Source organism: Salminus brasiliensis, chromosome 22 (genome assembly GCF_030463535.1).
Source record: "Salminus brasiliensis chromosome 22, fSalBra1.hap2, whole genome shotgun sequence".
NCBI classification, from domain to species: Eukaryota; Metazoa; Chordata; class Actinopteri; order Characiformes; family Bryconidae; genus Salminus; species Salminus brasiliensis.
Window position 1 is genome coordinate 25,562,755 of NC_132899.1, and position 16,487 is coordinate 25,579,241.

The window sequence follows — 16,487 nt, forward strand, 5'->3', positions numbered from 1 at the left end:
TAATAGCACTGTTATTTTCTATCAGATCAGCATTTGTTGACCTCTTAAGGTTCATTTCAGGCCTGTGGGGTTCAGTGGAGGGGAGGAGGAGGGGGTGAAGATGGAGGAGCTGTGAGCTGTAGTGCGATTTGGCGCCTTTCTGTTTGAATCCGTAGCTGTACTCTGAGCTAGTGGTGTGTGTGTGTGTGTGAGAGAGAGAGAGAGAGAGAGAGAGAGAGAGAGTGGTAGAGGGGCAGAGCCCATAGCCTTAACCAGCACTCCAAACCCAGCCTACCTGCAAGAGCCCAAATCCATCTACCCCGCTGACCCTCTCAGACCGCTGTCACCACATCCACAGAAAGCAGGCTCCCTGCACGAGCCCCGAGCTCCCCCACGCCCGTGCTGTCTCTGCAGGAGCGCAGTCGATGGATTTAGCAGAAAGTTTCCCACAGCTGTGAATCTGTACAGTTGCCTGAGAGCCTCTTCAACATGGCTTCCGCCAACACAGGTGAAAACGACTCCGCACAGGTGAGGACGGGGCTTCTCATACCGCTGTCCGTTGCGTTCACGACTTTTTTTAATTCATTGAGAAAGGGGGAAACCTCTGACTGTAGAGCTGCGGCTGCCCACAGAGCCTTTAATGAGGCTTTTCTGGGCTGTGGGGAAGTTTCTACTGACTGCAGGTACACGGTTTTTTATTTCAGAGTAATGGCATTAGTGGGAAGCTTGGCTATAAAACACGCTGTTCATTTTACATCGAAAAAACAGTGAGGACTTCCTCGTTAATTAAGTAAATGAATAAGCTAGTCTTATCGAGTGAAAAGTCTCGTCCTGCTTTCGCTCGGTGCTGACTGAGGAAATGTAGCCTGTAGCTTGAGCAGCAGAGGTGGGTGGAGTAGCCACACACTGAAAGTTAGCAGAAGCCTGGATGATACTTCAGCAGAATGCTTACTGCAAAAACACACTTCCCTTAAAGCAGTGCAGTAAAACTTCTCTTCACCCAGCATCTGTCAGCAGCTGCAGTTTATACGGTTCCTTTTCTCTCGTTTTTGTCTAAAATGTGTCTTAAGACCCATAGGTGAGACGTGTGAGCTACAGCAGTCCAGGTAAACTCACACACCAGGTGAACTGAAACACAAGAAGAGAAAGAAGTAGTGAAAGTAAAAGTTGGCTACATTCGTTAATGGAAGTAAACTAATGTAGTTAGTTAGGCTACTAATCTTCTCACTGCTTGTATTCAGCTGTGTCCAGCATTTTCAGTGTGTTCAGTAAGTGGACATGCGAAGAGACAGTGGGCCTAAGCAGACTGTTGATCTTTGATCTAGTTATGTTCATAAAATATCTGAATTTGAATACCAAAAGTGTTTATTACAGATTGTAAAAGGGCAGTTCAGCAACGAAACGTGGTAACACAGCATATAACTGTTTTTATCAAACTGAAATAAACAGACGATTCATACATACATATAGATAGACAGGCAGATAGAAGGACATAGATAGATTAATTACAATATATTGCACATATATGATATATTACAATATATTATAATTAGAAGTACAATTTATCTTAGTTTATTTGAGTTAAATAAAAACAGTTCAGTTGCTTTTTACAACACAATTTAATTTTAAAGGTACACGTTATCGTCACTGCACTATGTAGAGCAAAATGTGTCCTTCGTATCGGACCCATCTGTGATAGTGAACACACACACAAACACACACACAAACAAACTAGTGAACTAGGGGCAGTAAGTTCACACACACCCAGAGCAGTGGACAGCCAACTCCAGCGCCCGGGGAGCAGAGAGGGTGAATGGCCTTACTTAAGGGCCCAACAGTGGCAGCTTGCCAAGCCCAGGTATCGAACCTACAACCCTGTCATCAATAGCCTGGAGCACTAACCGCTGAGCCACCCCAGGATTGGGGCTGCTTGTTAAAGGATCTGCATAAAAACAACAATGTCAATCATATCATTTGCCTTCATAGACAAACATGTTGTCAGCATTCCTGGGCCATTGCAAAATTAAGTGAAATAAGTGTTGATGTTATGCAAAATAGTGTATTTATTTAACCATTCCCTTTGTATCCATCATTCTACAGTTAGTTCATACATGTATACATTAGAAATGATTGCACATAATGACTATAAATAAAAGTTATACGAACAGAACATCATCTGCTAGTTACCTGCACATATACACACCGATCAGCCATAACATTAACACTAATGCCTAATATTGAATAGGTCCCCATTGCCACCATTTGTCAGCATCCTGTAGTATCTGGCACCAAAATGTTAGCAGCAGATCTTTTAAGTCCTGTAAGTTGGGGTAAGATGTAAAGTGAGGCCTTCTTGGATCACATGAGTGAGCCTTAGATTCCCATGACCCTGTCGTCGGTTCACTGGTTGTCCTTTCTTGGGCCGCTTTGATCACTACTGACCACTGCATACCAGAAAAAAACTCTCAAGACTAATGTTTTGACCCAGTCGTCTACCCATCACAATTTGGCTGTGGCCTAAGATGTTTAAGGTTGCCCATTTGTCCTGCTTTTTAACACATCACCTTCAAGAACTGACTGCTCACTTGCTGCCTAATATATCCCACCCTTTGGCAGATGCAGTATTTTAATCACTTCACCTGTCAGTGGTGCTAATGTTATGGCTGTATTCTGTCTGTGCAGAATATAGTTAGCGTTATGTAATAAGTAGGCCATTCAGTAGGCCATGTCATCGCTGTCACACACATTTCTAGTTTGTTGATTTTCACTTTCACTAATTTGGATCTCAGCTTTTTTTTAAAATGATATTACAAATGATCTTGTATTATAAGATGGTAATTATGTAGTAATTATATAGTAATTATATATATATTTAGGTCATCTCAGAGCGATGCTAAGCATATCTAAACATCATCTGATCAACACTTACTGGCTTGTTTATCATCATGGGTTATCTGCAGCCACATGATTAAGTGTTTTATTTCTCTATAGTGCTAATGTGTACCTTGCTGCTTATGCATGTTACAGGACAAATCTCCAGTGATTGATTAAATGTGAATTTCTTGCCTAGTTCTTTCGTGTGGCCGGATGTTTGGTGTAAAACTGGCCTAGTGGCATGCAAAGGTTAATGGTTAATTTATGTGTGTGTGTGTCGTGGAACACACAGAAAACGGTTTTATTTGGACTTCAGTACAGCTCCAGTAATAAAGGCCTAGGGTGTCTTTTAGGGTCTCTGGGCAACCTGCATTGATTTGACTTGCTGGAAGTAAGAGGCTGTCCAGCTGCCGTTTCCAGACCATCTATGGAAAGCGACTTGGAACAGCGATCAGTGTGTGTGTATGTGTGCCGGATTCATGTGCGAGTGTCCTTTTACACCTGACACATGCCTAGTACCTTTGTTTACACTTTTTCCCTTTCATGTGAAGAAATCAGGGTTTGAATGATCGGTCAGCTTCCACGGATTTAGTATTAGCACAAGAATTCTATCTACAAAGTGTCAGAGTTGCTCCAGAATTTGAAGCCAAAAGATTTCTATATATAGTACTGAAAAGTGGTTCTTAATGGTAGTAGAACTCTTTTTCGGTGCTAGGTAAAACCATTTTCAAAAGGTTTTCCACTCCTCAACCATGGGAACAATCATATAAGCCTCCTAAGAAATCTTTGAGTTGTCATGATTCTTGAAGAACCCTGTTTTATTGTCAGAAGTTTTCTAAAAAGAAAGAAAAATAGAAGTTAATCCATGAGGACATGTTTGTGAGAATATGTAAGGAACTCTAAACTAAACAGTGCATAGGACTGAGTACCTCTAGTTAGTGTCCATACAGGTATCATTCTCTGCAGGAGGGTGAAACATGGGCATGTGGGAGGGGCTTCCTGGCACAGCAGGGCGGTGACTCCATAGCGGTCAAACAGGTCTGGAGGACAAGCAAGCAGGACCAAATGCTCAAGGTTGATCTTGCGCACCAGCATCATGCATAACAAGGGGGAAGGAAATTTATTCTTGGCATCACAATTCTCTTGTTTGTAGACTCCCTTTCTAAAGAATGCATTCAGCTACTTCAAGTTGCACCCATTGCTGACACAGAAGTGCAAATGCACACACACACACACACAGCTTGTCACACACAGCCTGTAGAATAGGACTAATTCGCCAATAGAATAGGACTCTTTGGAGCAGATGCCAGGCGTGGGCTATACAGCTCTCAGCATTGAGCTGTGGAGCAGTGGAACTGTGTCTTCTGGAATGATGGTGCTCCATCCAATACTTTTGGGGTGAGTTAAGTGCCTAATGCCAGGCGTGAGCTAGAGGGCAATAAGGGCTATAATATCCAGGATCTTTGGGATAAATTGAGAATGATCGTACAACAACCTGGTCTCACTTATGCTCTTGTCGCTGAATGCAATCCAATTCTCACAGCAATGCCCTAAAATCTAGTTGAAAGCCTACTTAGGGAAAGCTGAATTCCCCTCACTTTGTTCAAATAAAGAAGTTTGAATATAATATTTATTTTTTGTATTATTTATTTTTTGTATTATTTATTTATTATAATTTTTGTATTATTTACTTTTTTATTTATTCTGCCTCAACTTTTTGTGATTGATCTAAAAGACCAAGCCATCCGAAAAAGTGTTTTCACACTGCAAACAAACTACACCACAGTTTGGTTTGATCTGAGACCTCCTCTTTGGTTTGGGTCATATTTTGGTCTTTTGGCACACCTGCTATTTTGGTTTGGACCATTTTGGACTATTTTGGTTGGTCCGAACCAAACAAGGCAGGTGTGAAAGCGCCCTTAGTGTTAATTACAGAGAAACTGTAGGATATAGGTCCTTTAAGAAAAGAACTGTGGTATGATTGACAGATGTAGTAGTAGAACACTGTTAAACTAAAACTATTATATATATATATATATATATATGGCATATATGACAGTGACGAGTCTGCCACATCTGCCAGGCCTTGCACTGCTGATAGAAAACAATGTAAAAAGGTTTTCTGCAAGCGCTTCCTTTGCAGTTCCATGGAAACAAAGCTGAATGTGGATGGCAGTTGTGATAGCAACAGACACTGGGCATGCTCCACGTCACCTCTAGAGATACACAAATGACCCATTGATGAGTAGATGTGGGCGCTGTGTGTGCTGCATATAGTGACCGACTGAGCCAGCGTTTGGTTTGACAGCCTCAGCATGTGTGGTGTGACCGGGGGTGATGTCGTGAAAACAGAGGGCATTCCCTCCGGCTCGGGTCTTTTCTCAGGCTCCGATGACTCTCGCAACGCTGATGACCAGTACTCTTGCATGATGCCACTGGTCATGAGACGTGACTTCCCTCAGCTCTGTTGTGAAGCTGAAGTCATAACAACAAACCTCTTCTGTCTGTGAAGACTTGCTCATGCTGATGTAAGAAGCACAGCTGCCATGGCCTGACTGCCCACCGTTGCGATGGCTGGACTTTGCTACTTAGACTGAAAAAGGAAAGCATTAAATTTGCTTGATTCAGACCTGTATATCATTTCTACATCCGTCTGTGCATCATGTCTTAAAGAGAATGTTTTTGTGTTGTGACAGGGGCTGTTTGGATTTTGCACAGAGTTGAACTCAACCCAGAATGTTATAGTATAACTCATGAATAAATTATATAAAGATATAAATAGTAAGACATAAACAGTGACTTATTGACCAGAGTAGGATCCTAGGATGTTGCCGAAGGAGAGGGTGTCTTTTAAAGCACATTTCAACTCATATGTAATAGGTCATATCAAGCCCAAGGAGGCAAAGCACAGGACCAACAGGCTCTCCATAACATGTACAGCCCAGGCCTGATGTCTGTCTGTCCATGTGACAGTAATGTGCTGAAGGACTGCCACAGGGATGCAACAGAGATTATTGTACTGTAGTGCTAGTATAGTCCACACTCCAAATTTAGTTTTTCTCGTATGTCAGACTTGTCTTGGTAGAATCTTGTTCTCCTTTGGACGCAGTCTTGACTTGGTCTCTTTCTCATTTTGACTCTGATTCTTGACTTGAACCTCTTTTAACACGGCCAAGAAATCTGGAGAGGAAGCTTAGCCAAAGTGGTCTAGTTTGTGACTTGGTCTCACTCTCATTTGAAGTTTTCGTTGACTTGGTCATATACTAATTCCATTTAAACTCCACATTGACTCTGCCTCTTTCTCATTTTCAGAATCATTCTTATTTGCACTTAACCCTAACTTGACCTCATTTTCATTTGGACTTGGATTTGGACTAGCACCATGTGCTACAATTCAGAGCTCAATTGTTTTGAAAATGTGTATCTAAGCAAACCATGAATACTGGGACATTCTTAATGCCTGACAGAAACTAGGTTGCAGTCATGCTGTAAAGTCTAAACTAATGCAGAAACTAAATATAAAGGATCCTCATTGTATTCTACCTTTAGTGGAGGCACCCACTATGAGGTAGACTTAATTTCTTGTCTCGTTTGCTTTATTAACCTGCAAAACACACCCAAAACACATTCTGTTTACATTCCATCCTCTGAGGGTCTTGATGGTTAATGCTGGAGCTGAAGGAGCTTTTTGACTCCAATCTACAGTGTGCTGATGCTGCCTTGGTTCTCTATGTCTCTATGTTGGCATTCCTAACAGTTTATGAGTGCTAGAATATTTACTTAGAGGGATGTTCAGGACAGGACACAGTGACAATTGTCACCAACAAAAGAGTGTTGGTTTCACTGTTTGTTCACTGAAGTAATGGAGCAGAGGGTTTCTGTCTGGATGGGGAATTGAACTTTTGATCTTCCCCTTAATTCACTTTGCAGATTTCTTTTTTAAAAAGGGAATGTTCACCGGTACTGATTGCACACACATCAGTGTGTATTAGCACAGTCTGTAATTCCAGTGTGGGACGAGTGATAATTAAATGTTCCATCCCATGAAATTTGCCAGCCACTTAATCACCGCTGTCTAGTCATGCTGCTGCAATGGCAATGAATTTTTGACTTTAAAAAAAAGGATCAATTCACAGTATTAAAATAGATTCTACTGATCTTTTATGATTTTTAAAAATCTCAGTGAGTCTCAAAAGTCAGTGGAGAAAAAAGACATTCAGAGTGGTTTTGGGTGAAATGGTTCAAGTGTCTTTACTGTGGTGGTGACAGAAAACACAATGTCTACAATGCAACATTTTATTTCTTTTTTATTTATTTTGTACTAAATGATGATGACAGAGTGATAAATGTGAAATGATTTTATGGGGAGATTTATTTTGCCGTACAAAAACTGGCAAACACATTTCCACCATGAATAAAAACATGCTCTAATCTAGCATGAAAGGCATCAGACAGTGTATTCATACCCAGTGGCATAGAAGCATTTAATATCTTCAGACGTCTGGTTTTACTGCTGTGAACAATTCTGACTTTAAGGGTCTTTCAAACAGAGCATTTCCCACCAAACCTCTCTGTATGACTTTGCTATATTGTAACCATTTACATGGATCTAGAAATAAAAAAGCAAACTCTTTTTAAAATGCTTTAAAGCAGCAATATGCATTTGTTTACCTTAAAATGACAGCTTCAAAATCATGTTGATGCTTCACTGACCTGTAATATATGTAACATGTATAATATATATATTTGCAAGACCTGCGTAACGCTGCATAACCCGGCTCTTATTTGTGTAAAGTCCTGTGAATCCCACTTCCTGACTGTAGGGGTGCCCAAGAGCCAGAAATGCCAATTCTCACATAATGCTACTTTAAGAAGTCTACCTGTACATATATATACTGAAATTACTCCTATCATACTTTTCATATATGAGTCCACTTGTTAATCCATTGCAACATGATTAATAGCCTTAGTTAGAATGTTGATTGAGTTAGATATCAATGGTTAACACACTGCATTCTTTTATTCACTGTTTCCACAGTCAGATATGGTAGATATGGCATATATTTACTAACTGTACCATTTAAAGCCCTTATGGCACTCCTATTTTCCAATTGTGCTGTGCTGCTTCAAACACAGCCCACTCAGTAGTGTTCTCAGGGGATCAGCAGCTAGTGCAGCAACCCACACAACATTTAACAAGTGTTCTCTTTAATTACAGGCATGTTGTTCTCTCGGCCAGGGCAGCCAGCTTGAGGTATGCATGGCACTTGAGTTATGGTGTTTGTTTATGATCTGCGCAGACTTACTATGTGTGGCATTTAATTGAACATTTTGTAAAATATTGAGTAGTAAAAAAAAAATAAGAGTGTGAGTCATTTACAGCAAATCCAGGGGTGAAAGTTATCATGGGTTGTAATCAAGCAAGAGCTGAATTAGGGCTGCACAGAATATCCTTTCAGCATCGTCATCGCAATGTACTCATGCGCAGTAGTCACATCGCAGGATGTGCAATGTCACGTAAGGCATATAAATCATACACATCACGCTACAACTTATGCACAGAAACGTTTATCATTTTCCATGACAGATCTACCAGATCTACCAGTATCATTAATTTTACTCCAGTCTTCGATACACAGAGCAAAATATTGCATGCAGCCCTGAGGTGAATGCACATTAGATGTGTAGTATGGATGGCATTTTTGCCTAGATAGAGTCAAAAACAAAGGGTGTCTGTGTTCTTTTAGTGAAGGTGAAGGATGGCTATGGCCTGGTGATTTGAAAGGGAGGAGATCTTGCCTGCTCTTCTTTTAGATTTTGCCATGCAACCAATTTGGGAACTAAAGCATGCATTTTGTTGCCTTTTGTGAGGTGTGCAAGGACAAAGCCATGGCCACAGAGCATAACTCGTAAAAAAAGTGGGGTGGAAGGGAGACCCAGGCAGTTTGAATGTTGTTTGGATCTGCAGTTCCTCAACTATGCTCTCTGCCTTTTGTAAAGGAACAGCTGATGTATGTGTTTGTGTGTGAGGGGTGTCTATGAGGGAGGCCTTTTAATGCATCTTGGCTCGTATGGGTTTAACAGTGGTGCCATTGAGGCATGTGTGTGTCCTGCTCCCAACAGAGACAAGCTTGGCTGTGCAGAATGCTTTGTGTGCCTTTTAGCCCTGAACTTACATTTTAAACAAAATCTCTGGATGAACTTCATTTAATAATGTCACACATTTCTGTTCAAGTAAATTCTAGAGTCTAGACTTTGTTGTATGTGAAATGTCAGCATATTTAGCATTTGTAAGTCAGCTTTCTTGTTTTGCTTGAGTGTAGTTGTGGTGTTCACTTGAATAATGGATAATCATGTGTGGAAATATATTGTAATGACTCCTAACATGTTATTAATAGTGTATAGACAATGTTTAGCAATGTATAAGCTTTCTTGAGATTGTCCTGTAAATTATGAAAACCCACTTGGTCATGAATCGTCTTACAAAAGGATTTTGGAAGGCTTTGGCACCAGTAGTTCAACATGAAAGGTAGAACAGCAGCCCTGATCAAGATTAATCATGTCCATGTTTTCCTGTTCAAAGGCTTTTTAACACAACCTCAGCCTTTGATCCAGTGACTCATGGGTTGTAATGGTGGAGAATGGCGGGGAAAACATGCAGGCTGAGGCCTACTGTAAACCAAAGAATCGAACATGATTTTGATGGACCGTAAATGTTGACTCAGTGAACTGTTTGAAGCCCTTTTACTGAAAGGTGGTGGGTTTCTGCACCAGTGCAGTAAAGCAGTGTAGTTTTGCTTTCTTCACATAAAGATGTGAAATGCATGTGAAGAACGGGCCATGAAACGGAAAAATAAGAAATGACAAAAGCCAAGGAGATCAGAAAGATAACACGGTCATACAAATACTGTTCTGTCACATTCCACCATGTCAGAAGGGAAAGCATTTGCTTACCATGCTGGTAAACTAGCCCTGCCTTCATTTGTCCAATGAAAGCTCCGTACAAAGGGCTGAACTGACTGACTGAACATCTTACGCACTCATTAACCACTACCGCGTGGGGTACGGCTCACTGACTACATTCTAGCTTTTCTGCATTCCCTTCCCAGCCAGCGACAATGCATGGAATTCTTTCCCCCAAATAATGAGTTCCCTTGAAAGAACCATTTGGCACTCAAAATTGTAGTATACGTTGTTATTGTTCATGTCCCTTTGGTCTCGGCCTGCTGATTTTTTAAGGACAACATTTTTACGTGGAAACACATTACTGCATGCATGGATGACTTGCTGGTTAATAATAAGGGAGAACATTAATTCAGTGGAATACCTTGGAATTACCGAGACTATCCCGAAAGCTTTCAGCAAAGCTCCTAATGCTAAGCATGGACATTAACTCCACACCAAATCCACACTAGGAAGTGGATTTTGCTTGCTAATGAATGACTCGTGAAAGGCCTTTGTTTTTGCTGTTACATGTTTTGGCTCAATCGAGCTATGGTAGTCATGGAGAACTCATGCAGTTGTGCTCGTTACCATGGGGACCGTCTCCCGCACTACGCCTCGGGCAACTAGGCGAGAGCGTTCTTGCAGTGTGAAGGCCCCTCTGTTCATCCAAACAAAGACGTCGCTGCGGAAATATGACATTTGTCTTCAAAGGGATCTCTCTCTGTACGTGTCACTGATATTAAAATGTTTCATTTACAAACTATCCACCACTTTCTGATGACTGAGGAGGATTTGTGGTGTCTTAAACATCCTGCATTTGAATTGTCTGGCTTTGCCCAAACGTATCACATCTAAATGAAGTGTAACATTATCTGCCAGTTGTCCAATTAAATGGATGTAAATGCTAATATGCTAATATTCATATTGTAAAATGAAAGTACATACAGGACCAATTAAAAGTCTTGAACTGAACGGGAGACATGGATGGGGTAGCCTGTAGCAATATATAATATATGTTATATGTTAAGCCAAAAAGCTCAGGATGTCTTAACGCTGGATGATGCCGGTGGCTCTCGTTTCGAGGCAGGTGAACAAACAGTCAAGGCTGGCTACCCAAAGTCACATGTTTGCTGGCATATCAACACTGGCTAAACATGCTCGCTAGGGAGTGCAGTTTAGGGGGTGAGGTGCACACGCATGCTTGGTACAGATTGGGCAAGGAACGCAAATTGGGTAGTGATAAAACTGACCCATAGTGATGTCATTTGTCAAATTCATAGTGTCATATTGCTAAGCTCTGCATCAATGTCATAAAATAGCACATGTTATAAAAATATCAGACTGTCTTCACTGAAGCCCCTCCTGTGATATGATTACACATACTTGGTGTTCTCTCACGCAGCTTCATGAGGAGCCACCATTAACTGTATACAGTCTTATGTAAAAGTTTGGACACCCAATTGTTGTTTATTTAAAAAGTAGTAAGAACATCTTCTGTAGCTAACTGGAAATAAAACACAATCATTTCAGCAAATCCTTTTCATAACATAAAACATCAAAGTCTGGACAGCTTATGAACTACAAAGTCTCATACCTGAGCCATGTCACCAACTGTTATTAAAAAGCTGTCAGCTGAATTAAATTTCCAAGCTTCTTGCATTTGTCTTACTCTTTAAACCTTGTGCTAACACTTGTCAAACGTGGGCTCCTCTAAGCCAGTGTTTCTCAACCCTGGAGGCACCCTTCCCTACTCATTTTAGTGGTTTCCCTGCTTGACCACACCCTCTGCAACTCTGAAAGAACTTGTTAATTAACTAATCGGTTGAATCGGGTGGGTTGGGAGAAGGAAAATAGCCAAACAGTGTAAAAAAGGTGAACTGTGGAGGTCAAGATGCGCTCTGGAAGACCAAGAAAACTTTGGGTAAGCTGCTCCTGTGCTGATAAGACCAATCAAACCCCCATGTGACCGCCAAGAACCTGCATGAAAGTTAAGCTGAGTTAGAAGGGTGGTACAGCGTGTAGCATTGCTTGAACAAGCATAATCTACAGGGAAGAAACCTTTTACAGAAAACCTTACCTGTGACCTCATCACCAAACTCAGTGATTGAAGTATGTTACTGAACATTCAGTAAGTATTGATAAAACTTTTGAAAAAAAATTGCACCACCTGACCTTGGTCACCCTAACAAAGTAATTAAGGTCATAGATAAAAGGTGTCAGAAAGCTCAAATTTCTTAGGCCGGCCAAACTTTTGCACTGTGCTTCTTTAATTTTTCATTCTAAAACTGTGTTTTAGAGATCAGTTCATCTTCTACTCACTTAATGTATTCACAATAACAGGAATTCTGTACATAGCATCACATGATCTAAACTACTAAATAACCCAAGCATGATAAATGGCAGATACACCCACCACACACACACATATTACACAAGTATTACAGTCAGTATTACTTTTAATGTCACCATGATTGAGAGTTTGCAGAGCGTCTGAGGTGTCTCTGCAGCAAAGGTTAAGTTGCTGTCTTGGCTGACCTCACAGATGTTAAACTGCTTGACCAATTACATGCTCTTCACTCTATAATTTTGCACTGAATAAATGGATGCGTGTTTTAGAGTCCTAACCTTATACCCTTTTTTTTCTCCAGCACCCTTCTTGACATTTAGAATAGAGCAACAATCAAAATGTCACACCTGTTGCATGGTAGACTTCTCAGGATGTTTTATTTGGCGGCTTAAGTGCTTTCAGTTCTGAATATACAGCTTATCTTTTGATCGCATCCTGTTGAGACCTGTTTGAGGGAGAGCAGGGGGAGCAAGGGGAGCGAGAGAGCTTTCTGGGCAATCCTTTGCGCTCGTCATAAATCATTTTATCGGACAGGACAATCTTCTTTAGCACCGGCCTGCAGAATGTTTTTGATTACATCCATCACGGCACTGTTTAGAAAAGATTCAACATCGGTCTGCAGCATGAATTTGTGTTTTACAGTGTGCCAATGATTATTCTAATAATATTCTAATAATTATTCAACTGTTTAGTGGAGTTGTTCCTGAAAATGCATTGAATCTATGTCATCACGTTCCTCTGTGTCTCAAAGTGGTCCACAACAACCTACTGCATTTGCTGCCATGGGATTACTAGATTAGCCATGATGTGGTGAGGGTAAGGGGGTTTGCTCCTATTTTGCATTATTAATATGTGGGATATATTAGTAATGTATGTCAGATTCGCTACATGCAGCAAGCTAAACCACATATACAGTGAAACCATAAGTAAGAGTACAAAATGAAAGTAAGAGAACAAATCTGTAAAGGCATCAAACATACATCTGAACATTATCCACATGTTTTAGAGGACAGTTCCTGTTCAAAATGTTGGCATTACATTAGACTGTACGCAGGAACCTATACATGTCATCAGACATGTTAAAACCAGTGTTATATTATGACTGTCGAGTGCCCAGAAAACCAGTTTGAGGACCACCATTCTGATTATTCTGTTTTTTACAGTGCAGGTGATTAACACTGATTATCTGGGTACAGTGACACCTTTCAAGATGTGGGATATTCATGTTAGGTAGCAAGTGAACAGTCAGTTCCTGAAGTTGATGTGAAGACAGCTTAAAAATGGCACAGCGCAAGAATCTGAGACACTTTGACAGGAGGCAAACTGTGATAGGTAGAGGACTGGGTCAGAGCATCTTCCAAAAAGTCAGTATCTATCAAAGGTTCTCTAAAAAAGGACACCTGGCGAACAGATGCATGGCTGTGCAAGGCTGCCAGATACCAAAGGTTAGCATCAGAGGTCTTGTGGAGTCCATGTCTCGATGGATCAGTGATGTTTTGGCAGCACAGGGGGGACCTACCTGGTATTAGGCATGTGGTTTTAATGTTATGGTGATCATAGTAATGCTGGCCAGTCGGTTACCATGTCATATTATTGCTCCACCAGCGTGTTTGTAATATATTGCTAGGCATATCACATGTATATTTGAGAGTTTATTTGAAATATCACATGGGGCATAAGTATACACACACATTCACACACATGCATGCTTCACCTCAACATGTGACCACAGGGCTGACATGTATCAAGTGGCTTACGTTGACAACTCTTGACTCTGTGCGCCATGAACTATGCTCTACAATCCTCTCTCTCACTGTCTGTCTCTGAGCGGTGGACTTTATACTGTACATCTCATTAATGCTGATCATCATTCTTGTCAGTGTGGCTGTTCTCTCTACACAGCACGCTGTGTCCCTGCCCGAGCAGAGCCACGACGAGACAGGAGCTGACAGATGATGGAGATGGCCTCAGATAGGACTGTACTCTCTGAGACATGTAAGAGTGTATTTAGCGGGGGCTCAGTTTTCCCAGGAGTCTATTAGTAAAGGTGAAGTATCACATGGGTTCAGAGGAGGACTGCTGCTGTAATCCTGCCCGAATGTGAAGGGTCTAAACTTGCATCAGTGCCTCATGATGTATTGGAGATCAGCTCAGCATGTCAGGATGTCATAGCCAATTATAATTCATTCTAATAATATTCATTAAATGATGCAATAAAATTCACAGGCATGCAAAACCTGTGAATCTAATTCAGTCCTGTAGCAAAACAGCACACACTCACACTGTGTGATGTCAGCTCTTTGTTTCTTCCTGCTAGGCAGTCGAATCAAGTGAGTAGTTTGAGCTTGATAGCCTACTGTTAATTGACCATTTAACAGTATTTCCAATTCCCATCCATGCAACCATATTGGGACGGTATAGCTAGCATGTGCTTCCTGTGTGCCACATTAATCCATCGCTTGGAGGAGAGCACGATCTGCCAGATCAATGATGTCAGCTAACGGACGACTGCACTGGCTATCATAGTGATGGGAAGAGTTAGGGGGCATGCTACCCACCCACAAGAGCAAGGCCAGTTGTGCTCTCTGGGACCCACAGGAATCGTCTCCTGGTGATGGGCCAATACTTAGACAGCCACATTGTTTACCTTCATTGTTTACAGTGGGACAACCGGTGAACCCATGACAGGGTCATGGGTACCTTAGGTATAGCTTATAAAAGGATCTGTTGCTAATATTTTTTATTGCCAGATACCACAGCACACCATCAGAGGGCTTCTGGAGTCCATGCCTCAAATGGTCAGATCTGTAGCAGTAGCATAAGGGATACCTACTTAATATTAGGCAGGTGGTACTAATGTTATTGCTGTTTGTTGTGTGTATCAGACTAACCTCTGTATCAGCATGAGAAAATGATATCATACCAAAAATTCTATTTCTAATTTCACTGAGAATTTCCCCATATCTTATCTTATCTTAATTTCTATTTTTAACTTTACCAAAGTGATGACATCATGTTGTTTAAGAATTGAAAATGACAGTTATTTACTGACAAATCATAACCAGATCAAATTGTTGTGAGGTCAAAGATTTTTACCGGTATGTAATGTGTGATGTTGCAATGGACGTTTTATATGGATTTGTGAATCTCTGTTTTAGTCAGCCCAGGCAATGTTCACACTCAGATTGATAGGAAACCATACGGCATGGGCCGTATGTAATACACTCCGTGAATCCTTTGTGTCTGCAGATTGGAAGGAGCTGAAAATTACCAGCCATTTATCTTTCTCGTCTGAAATAGTACGTGCTGTTGAATGGCTGTATCCATGGAGATTAGGAAGGGAATGATGTCATCGACGAGTGTGAATTGCCTGTAGGCAGAGCATTGGCAGAGTACCCATGCTGTACCCTGAGACTTCAGATGTGTTGAGCATCAGTTCAGATAAGTGAGTCTGCCTCCTATCCTCAGCATGAACACTTTATTTACAGCATCCCATCAAATAAAGGAATTAGATCATTCTAATCCTTATGCATCATTCCACAGTATTATTGCTAATCGTTCCAGGAGCTTGGCACAAAGGCCATATTTCTCTAGTTATTTACTATTTCAGATTTGCCATGACCTTTGTAGTACATTTAGATTCACTTGCAGTCTGAGGTAGTTCAGTTTTCCAGACTGGTTATACAGTTGTGATCAGACGTTTACATACACTTCATGGGCATGAATATCATGGCAATATTCAGCATGGCAGCATTGAGTAATAGAAAAAATAGAGGCACATTTTTGGGGGAGAGGGGGTGTAGGTAATCTAAAATCAACACAAATTTATACATATAGCTTTGAAAATATACAAATAGCCCATCTAACATTTGTTAAACACCCCTTAGCAAGTTGCACCTTGACCAGATGCTTTTGGAATCCATCAACAAGCTTGTGGCAGATTTCAGGTTTAGAGGAGGTACAGTGTTCTTGGTGTTAAATGCCTCACTTTAACTCCTGCCAACGTTTCTAGTCAAGCTTAAAGTTGTCGTTTTTGGAGCAGGAGCTTCTGTACATTGTAAAATGTCAAATTTGCTTGACTGCAGACAGTGACACAGTTGTATTCCAGCAGCTTCCAGTTCCTAGAGGGTGACAGATAGGACCTTATTTCAGACCTTGGCATAGTGGCTACACCTCCCCATAACCTCTTGATATCTGTCCCAGAAAAAAAACAGTTCAAAGAATTAATTGAAAGCCCAATATTATCATGACATCCATGTCCATGATGAGTCTATTTAAATATCAGACTAAAACTGTATAAGACTAAATTGAAAAGAATCTTGTGGGGTTAGCCTTGGACACT

General features: G+C 41.0%; 1 protein-coding gene across 1 annotated transcript in view; it reads left to right on the forward strand.

Moving 5' to 3' along the window:
• Positions 1-280: 280 nt before the first annotated feature.
• The window catches only part of ank3b (ankyrin 3b), a 200,930-nt gene continuing 184,723 nt past the window's right edge, over positions 281-16,487 (forward strand). The window contains exon 1 of the mRNA XM_072668035.1: positions 281-507. Within this exon, the coding sequence (XP_072524136.1) occupies positions 469-507 (39 nt within the window). The 5' untranslated portion in view covers positions 281-468. The remainder of the gene's footprint in view (positions 508-16,487) is intronic.